At 33.4% G+C, this 16,356-nt stretch overlaps 2 protein-coding genes across 2 annotated transcripts; both read right to left on the bottom strand.

Moving 5' to 3' along the window:
- Positions 1-3,327: 3,327 nt before the first annotated feature.
- Positions 3,328-7,445, bottom strand: LOC139853289 (uncharacterized). Its single transcript, XM_071842662.1, has 8 exons — positions 7,303-7,445; positions 5,971-6,095; positions 5,701-5,897; positions 5,518-5,616; positions 4,382-5,403; positions 4,201-4,273; positions 3,831-4,055; positions 3,328-3,715 (listed from the first exon to the last, which is right to left on the bottom strand). The coding sequence occupies exons 2-7, from the start codon at positions 6,065-6,067 to the stop codon at positions 3,918-3,920; spliced, it is 1,626 nt and encodes a 541-aa protein (XP_071698763.1). The 5' UTR covers positions 6,068-6,095; positions 7,303-7,445; the 3' UTR covers positions 3,328-3,715; positions 3,831-3,917.
- Positions 7,446-7,835: 390 nt separating this feature from the next.
- Positions 7,836-11,795, bottom strand: LOC139852808 (putative pentatricopeptide repeat-containing protein At5g65820). The gene is made up of 4 exons (XM_071842144.1): positions 11,658-11,795; positions 10,642-10,706; positions 10,495-10,554; positions 7,836-10,368 (listed from the first exon to the last, which is right to left on the bottom strand). The coding sequence occupies exons 1-4, from the start codon at positions 11,740-11,742 to the stop codon at positions 8,554-8,556; spliced, it is 2,025 nt and encodes a 674-aa protein (XP_071698245.1). The 5' UTR covers positions 11,743-11,795; the 3' UTR covers positions 7,836-8,553.
- Positions 11,796-16,356: the final 4,561 nt, after the last annotated feature.

Below are 16,356 nucleotides of genomic sequence, written 5' to 3'. Positions count from 1 at the left end.
TTTGAGGAATTTCATGTTGACTTCAGCATGTACTTTTACAATCTTACACCTTTTCAACTCATTGAGAACACCATTGAAACGAAGGTAGGTATCCTTGAGTAGTTCTTCTGGTTCCTGCTTGAAATCTTCATACAATCCCAGAGCCTTATTCAATTTAGTAACGTCTGACATGTCATAACCTTCTTGTTGTCGTTTGATCTCATCCCATATATCTTTTGCAGTAGTGTTGCTATCAACATTTTCAAATAGCTCATATGGGATAGCTTGCATGACAATATTCTTAGCCTCTATGTCACCCTGAGCTCTTTCACGTTTATCACCAGAAAGTTCATAGACTGGAATTGGCATACCAGTATCCGGATGAAAATCAACAACTGGACCATCTCTCAGAGAAGCCCAAATATGTTTAGCTTTCTCACCCTTATAGTCTATGTACTGAGTAATACGATGAAGCCACTGAGTGTACTTGCCATCAAACAACACTGGAGGTCGGGAATCTGATCCAATGATAAGAGTATCTTGAGTAGACATCTTAAATTGAGGTAGATTCGGTATAGATTCGGTATTAAACACAATCTATGATCAGGGTTCAGTATAAAATCTAACAAGAATGTCAGATTCGGTAAAAGATTCGGTACAATAGCAGATTGGGTAAGTAGTTCGGTACTGTAGCAGATTCGGTAACAATTCGGTAAACCAGATTCTGTATCAGAAACTGATAAGAATCACAAGTAACACACTCAAATTCGGTATGGATTCGGTAACCACACAACTTGAAGCCTCAGAATACTTAAAACCAAAGAATTAAGTGAAACCGAGATTCTGATTCGGTAAATGACTCGGTAGTCAAATTCTGTAAAATATTATGTGTAAACTCAATCCAATTCCCTTGAATTAGATTCGGTAACCTTGCTGCACAAGAAAACAAGTTAGTAACAAACAGAATATCAATGATACCGAAGATTCAGGATACCGAATGTCAACTGTAGCAGTTGACAATACCGAGTCTAAGTCTAAAACTAAGAAATATAACAGAATCCTTTCTCAAACCACACCAATTAGCTGCGTATGATCAAACCGAATGTGATAGAATCACAAACACACCACAATCTGCAACACTTAAGATGAAATTCCAGTAATGAAGCAGATTCGGTATGACAGTTACGATACCGAGTGTTGATCAAATCTTCTAAACTTGAAGAATTGAAGAAATTGAACCGGCGGAAATGTGATTTAACACCTCACGAACACAACTGAATCTTTAAATCTTCACAAAACACCAGAATCAAGCTTGAATTAAGCAATACCGAGAGTTTTAGCCACAAACTCTAAAAATCAACTTGATTCTCCATAATTGAAGTTAAAAAGTTGTAATGATGATCGAAACTCTTTCTAATAGACCTAATACACCTTCGCTGAACTTATCACAAGAATCTGAACGTCAGATTATCAAATTCGATAATACCGAATCTGATTCATTTTACCGAGAGTATTCAGATTCTGTAATCTACAATCTCTGGATCGATATAGTGATGTAGAATAACTTCCTGGAAGCTCTGATACCAAATGATAGGTCAGATCATGTTGAGATTGAGAGAAAAGATAAGATAGAGTGAGATTCGGTATATAGGAAGAAGACTCGGTATGAGAGAGAATCGGCAAAATTACATTCCACAGCTTCTAGAACTCGGTTACAATACAATGGCTATCTAATTAGGACTATTTAGGTTCCTTATATAGCCCTCTTCTAAGGAACCTTCATTTAAAGCTTAATTCACATTAACACTATACAACTTCGGGGTCCTAACAGCTTAGAGCTGTTGTTGTTGGGATGGTTATTTGGCGCCAACGTGTTTGCTACCTGTTAGAGTTGTGATTTTGAATGTCGTTTGGTGTCGTTGTATTTGCTAGCTTACTTTTTTATTTATACATTTTCTTGTTTTAAAAAATGGATTTAGTTAAATAATTGAATAAAATGAAATTGATAATTTTGTGTGTTTATTTTCAGTGAAATTAATAAAGTAATAGAACGTTTGATAAAAATAGATGATGAAGCGATGAATGGTTTATAATCTGAATGATTTAAAGGTTTTGAATGAAGTTGTTTTCGAATGACAATAGCATGTATGATAATCGCTTTAAACCAATAATGTGAATTATGTTACTTTATTAACTTTGACATGAATAAAAAGCACAATATAGTTTAATAAGTGATCTTGATATAATTTAAAGATAATATTACATAAAATTTAGCTCTGAATAGTTGCTGAACTATTCAGCACCATATAGTTTAACATTCAGCGCTCTGAACTATTAAGAACTATTCAATTAAGAGGTAAATAAATGCACCTTTAAGACTTTAAGTTATTTTCTTTGGTTAACGGCTCTAAGGTAATATAATAAACTTGAAATAATATACGGAGTAATGAAACTTGGATGGTTTTATGTTTTGATACGAATTTTGTTGTTCTCGTTAGATATTTTAGCGTTGTTATATCGGTTGTTTCATAGTCGTCTTTAGTACGGGTGGAGGTGTTCGATCCCATTAACAATAACCAAAAATCTTCCCTAACATCTGATACTCCTCACTCCTCAAGTTGTAAAAATGATGTTAATCATTCGACTTTGCACGATATAAACAGAAACGGGAACGGAATCAAGAAACCCGAGAACATGACAAGACCGGTATTGGAATCGGAGTGAACTGTAAGTGGACTTGAACATAATAGAAACAAGGATTCGAATTTCAACTTAATTTATTTGGAACAAGTTCTTGAACTAACATCAAGAAACATGGACAAGAACAAGAAATACGTTCAAGAATCAGGCTGGGAAAAAGGAACCGAGAATAAAATCTTGAACAGGAAAGAGACGGTAACCAGGAACACGAACATGAATTCGAACAATAATCAAGAACATCGACATGAGAATCAGGAACACGTTTGGATCAGATTAGGTTTCCAGGATCATGTTTCACATTTTGGATTCAGGATACTATCATAATCAGGAACATATGTTCAGAAATTTAGGATCATGAACAATAATCATGATCAGGGGCGGATGTAGTGTGTGCCGAGTAGTTGCACGAGACACCACTGAAATACGCGATGTAGCAGAATTTTTTTTTTAAGTTTTTAATTAGGGACACCAGTGTGTGTATAGTGTAAATTTTTTTTGAGAGAACCATTTAAATAAGTCATCTAATAGAAAATTTTTTGAAGCTTACATCAGTAACTACCAATCCTAGATCCGCCAACGATCATGATCTAAATATCTTGAATTAGACAAAACATGAATCCGATGAACACGAAACAAGAAGTGGCTAGGTTTCCACCGGTGACGAGTTCAAGCAGAGCCGCCACCGGAAGACTAGATAATAATTAATAAACATGGAAACAAGATAAACTATAATTAATAATAACTAATTAGTATCCCAAATATCTAACACATTACTATGTTTTGTAAAACATAAACATCAAAATCATAGCTGAAACGTACTTGAAAGTAATGCAAACCGCGATATTTACTGAAGTGGCGGTTTCTAATGCAAAACATATACAATATCTTGCACAAAGATAACATCAAGGATGGTAATGCTCAAAATGTTGATAGACCACACAAGTCGAGTCTGATTCTCAAAATGTTTAGGTAACTGCATAGGAACTAGGTTTTAACGATCCACAAGTTGCTGTATCTGTGCTCTATTCTTAGCAACCTGTACCTGTAAGGGAGGTATGAACACATAATATTTTATTAGAAAAAACTCCAAAAGAGTTGATAATACATGACATTATAATAAATTTGATGGAAAGTATTAGAAGCTACAATACCTAGGCAGTCATTATATGAGGCGGTAACGATATCTTAAGAACCAAATGGATGTAACAAGAAATTGTATTTTACAACATTAGTTTCCTTTACATATGTTTCTCCATTTGTCTTTTAAGTCTATAGTTGTACGCCCTTTGTGGAAACACATTGCGTCCGAAATATAAAATCTCCTTCCATGGAATTCCTTTATACATAGCATCATCTGAATATCTTGCAACACCTTCCTGCGAAGATTGTATCAATTGATATGAATTGCAATACTTTCAATCAACATGCAAGATCGAAATCGAAACTTGAAAGTATTGCAACCAACGTTATTCTATGTTATGGAGTATTTTTTATAAGATAATAAGCCTATAATAAGTGTACCTTCAACATCTCTTCCTCTGATTTCGTCCATGGAATTATCTTTCGCCTTAACAAAGGAATTGGTGAATCAGTACTACAAAACAAATCAGAGTTAATTAGTGTCAAAAAAGTGTTGATCATGGGTACCCTTTTTTTATACTGCAAAATATTACTAACAGGCTAGCTTTATAAAACAACTTACTATTGTGCTTTCTTCTTACGGGGTCTTAATAAGCAACTAGACTCGGGCGACAGTTGGTTCTCTTTTTCCTTACGTTTCTTTTTCGGGGCACTCGCTTCGGGTATCGGATTTCGAAACAACTCAGTAGTTTCCTCATTCAAGCTTCCAATTTCTATATCTACATCATCATTAACAACTGGTATTGGAGGATCAGGTTGGGCAGTGTTTTCGTTGCCATTTCTTTCAGTCGTTTCGGTTTCGTTTTTCTCCGACTCACTGTGTTTCTTGGAGCACTTGTTTGGTATACGTTTGACTCTAAACCCCGAAAAAGTTCGTACATATTTTCTAGCCATTGAAGCCTTTCTCTTAGCTTCCAGATACTCTGATATCGCACGAGAATACGCACAGAACGGGCAGAAAAACTCCTCATTTTCATCAAGTGTGACATCATACCCCAAACAATTTTCATGAATCCTTAACATGCATGACTCTGACCTACAAACTAACAATTGACCACCTTCGTTACACTTCATACATAAATCTAACTCCGAGAATTCAGTCATAGACAACGAATCTTGAGTTATTGTGACCTGAGAATTTATAAAAGCTTCTTTTTGAGCATCAATTTCAACTCTCTCATCAATAACTCTTTCACTAAAGGTAGTTTTTTCATTTTGACCATCACGATTCATGGCCCGTTCTTGAGCATTTTGAGAATTAGCATGTGTATTACATTCAATCGATTTGCTACCACTGGTTCCTTCTAACGTGTGTTCTATAACTACTTCACGGTTTTCATTTGCAGCATGCTCTGTAATTTCTTCAGTGTGATTCTCTACTTGATCATCCTCTTGCAACACATTTTCTTGAATCTTGTTTTCATCGTTTCTAGGGTTCATAGCTATATCATCCGTAGTTTGAGTACCATGGATATCATCGATCACTGGATTTATATCTTCAGATACATTTGAAATTACTAGTTTACCCTTTTCTTTCAATGAAGCAAGAAGTGGATGACTAGTCTCGAGCATCACGTCCTTAAGCTGTTTCATCATATAATACGTATATATCATATATCAAATACATTCACAATTGAAAGTTCTATTTTTTGTCTACCTTTTGAGTTATACATATCAGATAGAAAAGAAATTATTTACCTTTTTTAATGAACATTTAGGCAAGACAGACCTCTTATGCATTATAAAAGGACGAACATCCCACTTTCCTTTTTCCAGTTTAGCCACACGTTCAGGTGTCTGCAGTATTAACACGCAAACATAACTAATCTATTAAAAAAATGAATTTCAGCACATTCGTAAGAGACTCGAATATAATCTCACCTCGTGTAATATCTTCTTAAGGACATCTTCACATCTTTCGGATTCATCAAAACTGATTTTGTCCTTTTGTGAAGCATCATTATTAACTATAGTTTCATTATCACGAGCAAACATGTCTTCCAGGATTCTGAACGAGACCAGTTCTCTCGCGTTTTCTCCCGCATCACCTGAGATTGCAGGTGCCATTTTCACTAGACCTGAAACATAAAAAGTATGATCAACATTCATACGAGAAAAAGTTTCCGCAGATGAAAGGAACAACGAGCATACCAATTAAAGTATGAATGTCTACTTGTTCGAAATTCGCAAGGGCTTCAATGACCCAATTCCAAAGGATGTCTGGAGCAATAGAAGACTTGGCCGCCATGAAGACGACTATCTCGGACTATCAGTTACTACAAATTTATTTTAACCAAGAATTATCAATTGGAGTACCATACATCATAAATTTTTTTTAAAAAGTCAAAGAAAAAGGAAAAATTACTGAACATTATACATTATATATAACTGTATATTAACAAATGATCACAACAGTCTCTAGTTCTTTTTTTCGCATTAGTATGTTTATGTTAGAAAAATCAGATCATTTTCAATATAAAAAATGAAACTTTCAATAAAGATCACATTTTTTTATTAAAAAATCAGTTGGAGGTTCATTTTTTTAGATTGGAAAGTATGAAAGTTAGAATCCAAGCTTTCAATTTTTATTGAAAAGCTCAGACCTGGGGTTCTTAGAGATTTAATTCATGATAAAAAAAAAAAAAAAAAAAAATTAAGACCAAACATGACCACAAAATGCAACGATTGACTTGACAAGAGGTTTAATAAAGACTTTGACTAATAATCAGGGCCACAACAAAACAAAGCCTGGAAATGTGTTGTAACCATCAACAGTGGCGGAAACATAAACTTTTTTCACCGGGTGCAAAAAAAAATTAAAAGCGTAGCAATTTTTTGGGCAAAATATGGAGGTTTTTGGGCATAATACTTGGACTTTTAGACAAAATATGGAGGCTTTGGGGGAAAAATATCAAGACTTTTGGACAAAAAAATGGCAAAATTAAAAAATCCAAAAATTTTGCACTAAAAAATTCGAATTCACCGCTTATTCCTTACTACTTCCGCCCCTGACCATCAATGATTAATCGGCCAATATACTGTAGTGATAACTAATGAGCAAATAGGGTATCTACAATAGGATCTTTCAATTAAATTGAATCTGTGTAAAATTTTAAACCATTTAAAAAGAATTAAAACGCCTTATTTGTTGGGACAAGAAAGACTAGAAAAAGTAGCAGAAGCCCCATTTAGCAAATTTGGGAAAAACAAACAGATTTATAGTTGTGTTACTACACAAAGCAGTAAATTTTATAAGCTCTATAGTAATTCAGAAAAAACTAAATCCCAAATCAAACAGATTTACTGTAGTTTATAGCTGATAGCAACACAACACACATATCGAATTCACTAAGTACTACAACGTGATAATCATTATATTAATTATTATCAATGAGTATCATTCTACAATCATTAGACGAATTTAATTCGGAATTGGGAAGACAATTTACAAAAACAGAACAAAATTAGGGTTGGGAATCTTACCTATTATTGGATTAAATCGAGCAATATAAAGAACAGGATCATGTGTAATTAGTAGATTAATATGTGGATTTTTTAGGGTTAATCGTAGAACTGAAGAAGAACGACAAATGTGATTCTTGAAGATACTTCTATTATCTAGGGCTTGTTGTGGAACCAGGGAGACAGGCATTTGAATAAAGAGCATATTTAAAACCATTTTGATCTTCTGTGAATTAACTAATTGCTAACAACACCCTCACTTTATCTCTAGGCAACCATTTACCACTGTTATTTCAATTATTGGCATTTTGAGCCCATATAGTTTATGTTCCTTTTCATGTAAGTTTTTATCTCTAGGTCACTTGCACTGGTTGGTTTAAGGTGTCGCATAAAGATACTTTGAAGATCATGTCTACAATGTCAACAATTCATTCAATTATGAACCATAAAAGAACCACCAATATACACATAATTTAGAGGTGTTGTACCACCAATTTTCATCTATATAAAAATGTTATAATAATGTATAACGACATAAAGCATCATTATGTGTACGCATCACTTCTCATAGATTAGTCACCTCTATTTTATTCAAATCAAATGGAGACCCCTCTAAAGTCTATTGTTATGTGTGAAAGACCTGCTGCCTCAAGCGTCTTTTCTCTTTGATATGTTAGAATGATCCTTATTTTGTCTCACAGCAGGACTATAAATAACCTACGAATCATGTTATGCAGATCGTCTATCATTCAAATTGGTTGCCACAAATGAAGTTGAGCTCAAGTCTTGGTCGGAAAGGAAGGATTGTAGAAGATTGTTAAATCGGCGAAGAACAGATAGAATTTTCTACAAAAGCCGGCTAATAACTCATTTTATAAGGTAACTTGTATGAAACAGGCGAAACACATCTTAAAAAATAGAGGTTGATACCCATATATTCTGAAAGCTTGTGAATAATACAAGTTTCATAAATCAACATATGACACGATTTACTGTTCTAATTAAAATCCTTCTTGGTGACTACCGGCTATAGTTGAAAACAACCCACTCCCTCTCTATCAATGACGAATAGATGTGACTACTTGGTCCGAAATATCATCCAATTTTCAGCAGATCTTTAAACCTTAGTTCTAACTTTCTAGTGCTCAATAAATCAGACTTGGAAGAAAAAAATGCATATAATTTAGCATTTGTATTGAACACTATAATATACATAGTTGTCATGTGTACCTTACATTTTCAAATCTCACAACAATTTGCTACTAAATCAAATCAAATACTACCAGCTTTCGAACTTCCCCATTGACGCCTACGAGCCCTTCTTTTCCTTCCATCGTTTTTTGCCTTAACTTTCTCCTTCAAATCCCTCTCACCACGCCTTTTATACATTTTAAACGTTATATTCCTCTCAGCAGCCATTAATCTCACCTTCTCAGTTATCTCAGCCGCAATCTGTCTATTATACAGTTTTCTCAAACCTTTCATTAGCTTCGCAAACGTATCCGGCTGTGGCATTAAACCACCATCCATCATATCCAAACAATAACTACAAGCTTCCTTCACATACCCTTTTGAAAAAAGCGCGTGAATCCAAATCGTCCACGCATAAACATTAAGCTCACACCCTTTATTCATGATACAACTCCATACATCTTTACTCAATTCGAGCTTATCACCTCTTAACATCGCGTTTAAAAGATCTTTCAAAATACCATATTGAGGGGTCGAAAATAGACCTCTTCCAACCATTTCTTTAAAATACTCAGACGCTTCAACTAAACATTCTTGATCGATAAGCCCGTGTATCATATTTACAAAATTATCAAGTCCCGGGCTAAGCCCGTTTGCTTCAATCTCGTTCCATACTCGAATCCCTTCTTTAGCCTCACCCAACTTAAACGCTAGCTTAATAACAGTATTGTAAATGTTAAGATCCGGATAGCAACCTATCTTTCGCATCTCGTTCACAAGTTCTAAACATTCGTCTAGTTCATCTTTCTTTTCATGAGAATTCAAGATATGCAAATACGTCATCTGATTCGGTGTATGCCCTTTTTGTATCATTCGATCTAATAATTCATACGCCTTTATCGTTTTTCCACGTTTACAAAAACCACTTATTAACGCAGTGTAAGTAACAACATCCGCCTCACAACCATTTTTCTCCATATCCAAATAAACCTGCATTGCAGTCTCCATTTTTTCTTGACCACAAAGCGCTTGTATCAAAATAGTGAAAGACGTTGCGTTTGGATCGCAACCTTTTCGTCTCATTTCGTTCAAAAGATCAAACGCGTCCACCATTTTCCCGGCAACAGCGTACCCGTTAAGCAAATTATTGTAAACAACGATGTCGGGCTCGAATCCAGCGTTACGCATCTGCACCAGAACGAATTTAGCCTCCATTAGCTTACCTTCTTTGCACCAACCGTATAACAATGATGTAAAATGTTTAATCGTCGGTGGAAACCGCACTCGCATGTCTTCAAAAAGTAAAGCAGCTTCTTTAATGCTTCCGTTTTTACACAACGCGTCTAATAAACACCCGAACACGTTCTCATCGGGCTCGCATCCGTACTTAGGCATTTCATCGAGCACTTCAACTGCTTTTTTGACCATTCTAGCAGACGCGAACCGTCTAATTAAAACAACAAACACTTGGGGGGTTATAAGTTGGGGGTTTTCTCTCCTCATTTCATCAATGAGGGCCCACACCGCACCAAACTGTCTCATTTTTGATAAACTTTTAATCATTGATTTGTATACATCATGATTGTAACTATAACCGCGTTGTCTTGATGCCCAAGCGAAGAACCTGTATCCCAAGTTTCCCGCATCACCGCAACGGTTTAATACTCGTTCGGTTAGTCCCGAACGTACTGTAACACCGGATTCTTTTAAAGCAAGTTCCAATTTTGGAACCCGTGAGTGAAATTTCCTTAAAATTCTATAAATTTTTTCAACGTCGGCTGAAAATTCATCGTGTGGTTGATCACGGGGAGTGGGTCCAGACTTCTTATCGAGACGAATGAGACCTCTCCATCGATTATCATCCTCACGAGTTCTTGAAGTCGAGGCGAATGAGTCCTAATCATGAATTCCCATGTTATGGCACAAGAACTGTAAATATATAATATAAAATAGAAATATTTACTTAAATGTTGAAAAAAAACTCTGTAATTTGAAAATAAATATCAAATGTGCAAGACTTACTTCTAAGTTTCTACACTGGATTCCGGTCCGAATCCCGTTCACGGATGCATCTGCACCATACTGTAATAATACACTCATATAAGGTTCCAATATTGCATCGAACACAAAAACAAAAGGCCCATACTAAGTTAATTATGTAAACTTTACTTTCGAATCTTCAACGTTTATATGGCGTTTGACATTATCCCCAGTACGTGGTCCAAAGAAAGTATCTGTGTCATCAAAAGCAAATAATAGAATTAAAGCGCAAATGTAAAAGAAAAAAATCACTCATCTCTATGAAATAGAACTACAGTATGAATATAGTTTCTGATAACTTTATCAAAAAATAAGAATAAGAATTAAGTTAAGAATAGGTATGATAACAACATAACAAAACCTTAAGAAAGGTGATAAAAGGCACAGATAGCCCAACAATAATAAACGAGAAAAAAAACTTATACATCAACATATATCAATAAAAATAATCAGTGCTACGGCGCTACCTATGGGTTCATGAGTTATTCTATCCTTGGGATAAACTACCTTAGGTTGCAAAATAGACGGAACATCAGAATGTAACAGATTTCAATCATATGGGTTCGAACTACACTTTTAAGACTTCATTAACTTCTTAAAATTATAACTACAACAGCGGAAGGACAGCAGAGAGCAGTCACGAATTCGATGTCTTGAACAAAAGCCTTTTAAGTTGCTCATAGATTAGTCAATAAGGCTTTTGACTATAACAGCATTTTCACAAACAGTTAAAGCGTGAGGGATTAACAACGGCAAGCATATAGCACCACCAACATTCTTTCAGCTTCATTCTGTTATCTCTTCCGATGTTCAATTTTAATTTTATAAACTCATACCATAAAGCACACAATTTCTTATGCCTTCAAGTCTTATATATTGTAGTATATTAATTAATTACAGTCAAATTAACTATTATGCCTATTTTAATCCCAATAATATATAAATATGATGTCATGTATTCTGTATCAGAATCAAATAGCAGATGTTATCATTAGTTTAGATTCTTTAGATTGTTAATAAAATGATCCAGAAGTAACAAATTACAACCCATACGTACAAAATTAATAACCCAGGAACCCTAACAAACTTATTTTTCCAGTTATTAACTAATGATGATTAAGAATAGTAAGGGATGAATGTTAAACCTGAAGATGAAAAGGAACGATGATTAGGACTGCAAGGGTAGTTGTAGCAGTAAAATCGATTGCGAACTGCAAATAATTTCTTCATTTTCTGATAAATTATAACATAAAAACCCTAAATGAACACCTATAAACACAAACAAATTGTGATTACTAAAGCGAACATAGCTGAAAGATTCAATGATTAAATGAACATCTACAAACACAATCAAACTTGTGATAATCTATAAAAGAAATTATCATTAGTTTACCATAATGTTGGTTAGCTAAGCTGGAGCACTTAAAACTCCTTTCTTCTCTGGTGACTTTCAGAAAATATCCAATGACAAAACCCATTTAAGCTACCAAAAGCCCAATAGTAAAGCCCAGTTTTATATTTTGTTTAATATTTTCTTTTATTTTCATAGAGTTAGAACCCTGGGGTTTATGGTACCTGGTTTAGGGTTTATTTAGTGTTTCATTCAACTTTCAACAAGAAAAGAAAAGAAAAAAAAAAAAAAAAAAACATTAATGGAAGGATTGAAAGTTTCTGATGCAGAATTGATGGTGTATTTACACCCCTCGAAATCCAAAAATGTATCTCACGCCATTTTTTTTTTTTAACTCAGTTCAATGCTTTTCAAGTACAGTATCTTCTCTTTTAATTTATTTTTGCTTTTCTCATATGGAGTTGATTAGCAGTGTTAAATACTCTAAATTGATTGCATACACACCTCTGTTTTATAATAATTTTGTTAACTTACAACCAATTTTAATCTCCTGTTACATTAAGCTTCCCTGTTTTGGGTGTTTCTTTAGTGAGGGAATTGGGTTTTTGTTTTATTTTCTACATATGAAATGTGAATATAATTGTTCTGTTTATTTAGAACTTATGGTTTTGAGTTTTATTTGTGGATTAGTGATTTTTAGTAGCAAAAGTTTTTATTTATTAATATAGAAATTTAGATATAGATACAGAAGATAGAGATTTTTGGGGTTTAGTATACATTAATGAAATAGTGATCATATACAGGAAGTTATATATTTATAGAAAATGCTAACGAAAGCCCTTAGAGCAGTCGGTTAAGATACATAAATAACTTATACACGGCGGTTACGTTTAATTTTAATGTGACGGTTATTGAATTGTACAAGCTTTTTATACACCGATAGTCCTTAGGCCTGTCGTTAGCATTTTTCATTTATGAAAACTGAACATATATATTTTTCATTAGTTTTGTGTGTATGCAAATATGTTTAACAGCAATCCATTTATGGATTTATCTTTTTATGAGAAGATTTTGTTGACAAATATTCTTATGGAGAATGGCATATTATCAAACAATAAATTGACTAAACTTAGTTCGAATCTTAATTTGGCATCTTTAAATGTATATATCTAATCTAATTCCACATTAAGTATGCATATTCATATGATGTGTGCATTGACTTAATAAGAAAGAACATATCAATGTTGAAATTTGAATTACACAATGTTGGACCAATCTTGACATAAAGTAATAGTTAGAGGTTTATTTTGAGAAATTATATCTCAAATGGATTTGAGGAGGTGGAACGTGTGAACGGAGAACAAGTGGGCTAGCTGTCACGACCCTACTTTTTCCGTTATCTTTTTCCGTTAACTATTTAACGACCGTTAACTGTTAGTGTGCCACGTCATTTCCATGACCTATATTATTATTTTTGTAATAATATATATATAATAATTATTATGTGTTATGTGGATATATGTATTCATATTTTAAATTATACGTTTCTACGTTCCGCGGATTTCCATCCGGCGAATCTTTTCGGTTTTTAAACCAACGGTCGAGCTTTCTGGATTTTTAAATCCTAGATATTTTAAATATGATATTTTAAGGTCATATTATTATTAGGTGTATTTATATTTATTTTTCGTCGCGCGTTTGTTATCTTTCCGGATTTTTAATCGCGTAAGCGTGTTTTCGCGTTTCGGGTTTCGTTCGGGCTTTCGGGCCATCAGGAAATTACATTTAAGTGAGATGGACCAAGTGGGGCCCACCCCACTAAAGAATTCGGCCGAAGCCTCATGGGGAGGGGGAGTAAATCCCTTGTTTTTCTTTTTTTTGGCATTTTATTCTAATTACTCCACATTTATCCAAAACCTAAAAGTTTGTTGTGCTCTCTCTCTTCCTCCCTCCCTTGGCCGTCGACTACATCACCACCATCATCACCATTCTTCAACAAAATTAAAGCTTGGATCATAAATCAATTAACACCAACGCGTTCCTTGTTTCGTTCTCTACGCGATCATATACTTTGATTCTCGATTAGGGTATAAACCCTAACCCTAGATCTTTTCATATTTATTTATATTTCTGTATTTTGAGTTTATATTATTAGTATGATGTATATTAGTTGTTGTAATGTTGTTTGGATGCGTAGAATTACTCGTTTGCGTATGATTTCGGTTTGTAAATTTTGGACAGCAGTTTGATTCGTATATTCTGACTATATAACTGTTATGAATGTTAAAATAAAGTACATAAATGAGTTCCTCTCATCAAGACATTAATTTTAGACTCCGGATTCATGTCGTTTCGATTCCCGGAGCCCTAGATATGCTTAATTTGGTTTTTGTTAAAGATTGAAAGGTGTTCTTGGCATGAACAAGGTTGGGTCCGACTTTGTGACCATCCTTGGTGTCTTTAGGGTGCCTCATTTGGTTAGGACTGATGGTGAGACGAATATTCATGTTCGGGTCACCTAAATCCGAGCCACGGTTCACCCGTTTTGCCCGAATTACTGTTTTGAGTAAAATGATTTCCCAATTGAAGTCATGGCTGATATCCACGACTTAGGGACTGTTCTTGGAGTGTTCTTGAGTTCATAAATGTGTCGGGTGGTTTGAATAGGTGAAGTTACATATGTGGCTTGCCCGAAACCGACACCCGGGGCTCAAGATACGACCCGACGAACTTTTAAACTTAAAACTTATGGTTAATGATTAAACTTATGATAAAATTTATGGAATTCATTATTAATTAATTACTTAAGATAAAAGAAGTAATTATTATTATTTAAAACTTATGATATAAATATTTATTATATCATTTAATTATTAATTATAATTTCATTAACATTTTAATTAGACTTATGATTAATAATACTTTTATTATTAAAGGAAAATACTTATGATAAGTATTAAATTTGTTTTTGAGAAATTATTAAAAGACTTATAATAAATATTAAATAATTATTTAATTATTATAAGACTTAATTATTATTTAATTATGACTTAATTATTAAATACTTATGATTTAATAATTTTAATTAGAAACTTATGATATGATTAATAATTCATTATTAATTAATGATACTTATGATATGATTTAAAATTTATTATAAATTAATAATATTTATATTATGATTGATATTTAATTAATTAATTAAATACTTATGTTATACTAATTATAACATTTCAATTTATATTAACTTTAATAATTCATTTTATTTAATTAAACTTATGTTAAGACATTATTATACACTTTTGACTTTAAATAACATTATAACCTATGTTATTATTATAACTTACACTTTTAAAATTAATGTTGACTATGTTTGACCAAGGTTGACTTTTGAGTTGACTTTCGGTTGACTTTGACTTTCAGTTGACTTCTGTTGACTTTCTAAATAAGGAAACTTTCCTAACTTCAAAACTTTCTAAAAATAGAACTTTCTAAATTTGGAAACTTTCCAAAAATAGAAACTTTCCAAAAATAGAAACTTTCCAAAAATAGAAACTTTCCAAAAATAGAAACTTTCCTAAAATAGAAAACTTTCCAAAAATGGAAACCTGCTAAAAATAGAAACTTTCTAAAAATAGAAAGTGTGTGTCCTTATGCTGTTCCAATCAAACCGATGCTTGCTGAGTAATGTTCTATGCCTACTTGCAACATGTACAATAGCTATCATACTAAGACTTGGCCTAAGTTAGTTATTTATTTCGACCTGCTTTATTTATAGGTCGGCGTTGTGATCTTTCTTGATCACTTTACTTTACTTGCTGTTCGCGTGTTTGTGAGATTTCTTCAGTTGCTATTTAAGGTGAGTTATAGTCCCGTTTTTACATACTTTTCAAAGTATATTTTTGGGATGTGATTACATGCAGATTTTTATTTACGTTTAGACACAAGTAACAGTTAAATTTAATTATTCATTGTGAGTTGGACAAAAATATTCCCTAGTCTGGTAACTGTAATCATTGGTTTCTACCGGTGAACGCGAATCCTACGGATAGATCTATCGGGTTTGACAACCCCATTTCGAGCTAGTCGCGCTAGCAATTTATAATCGGAATGTTTAGTACTTCGTAATTTGTTGTAGATACACTGTCCAAGTGTATATTTTTTATTGTGTTTGGCAAGGGTAAATAAAGGGTTAAGTGGTTACCAGGTGGCTCATTGATAATGGAATAATGTTTAATGTTTTCTAACATTTTAAATCTTGTGGTCTAAAGTTTACTTATTTATTTAAACCTATAATTCACTCAACCTTTGTGTTGACAGTTTACTTGCATGTTTTCACAGGTACTTGAGTATTTGATGCTTCCGCTGTCGTTAGAAGAGTCTGCATGCATTTGGGCAGATTTTATGAAACTATTTATGAAACTTAAGTTTGCATTCTATTTTGGATAATTTAAATTGTGGGTTTGTTGGCAATGTTTTGTGTCAACTTTTGG

The sequence above is a fragment of the Rutidosis leptorrhynchoides genome, chromosome 6, assembly GCF_046630445.1.
Source record: "Rutidosis leptorrhynchoides isolate AG116_Rl617_1_P2 chromosome 6, CSIRO_AGI_Rlap_v1, whole genome shotgun sequence".
NCBI lineage: Eukaryota > Viridiplantae > Streptophyta > Magnoliopsida > Asterales > Asteraceae > Rutidosis > Rutidosis leptorrhynchoides.
The sequence above is the reverse complement of the archived record's forward strand: the minus strand, read 5'-3'. Positions and strand labels throughout refer to the sequence as shown.

Bases quoted from the DNA above. Each gene is read 5' to 3' on its own strand.
- LOC139853289 (XM_071842662.1), bottom strand. From the start codon at position 6,067: ATGGCGGCCAAGTCTTCTATTGCTCCAGACATCCTTTGGAATTGGGTC. The intron at 4,274-4,381 runs GTAAGTTGTTTT...TTTGTTTTGTAG, and splicing joins CGTAAGAAGAAAGCACAATA to TACTGATTCACCAATTCCTT. The intron at 4,056-4,200 runs GTACACTTATTA...CAATCTTCGCAG, and splicing joins CAGAGGAAGAGATGTTGAAG to GAAGGTGTTGCAAGATATTC.
- LOC139852808 (XM_071842144.1), bottom strand. From the start codon at position 11,742: ATGAAGAAATTATTTGCAGTTCGCAATCGATTTTACTGCTACAACTAC. The intron at 10,707-11,657 runs GTTTAACATTCA...TTGATGACACAG, and splicing joins TCGTTCCTTTTCATCTTCAG to ATACTTTCTTTGGACCACGT. The intron at 10,369-10,494 runs GTAAGTCTTGCA...ATTCATGATTAG, and splicing joins TCCAGTGTAGAAACTTAGAA to GACTCATTCGCCTCGACTTC.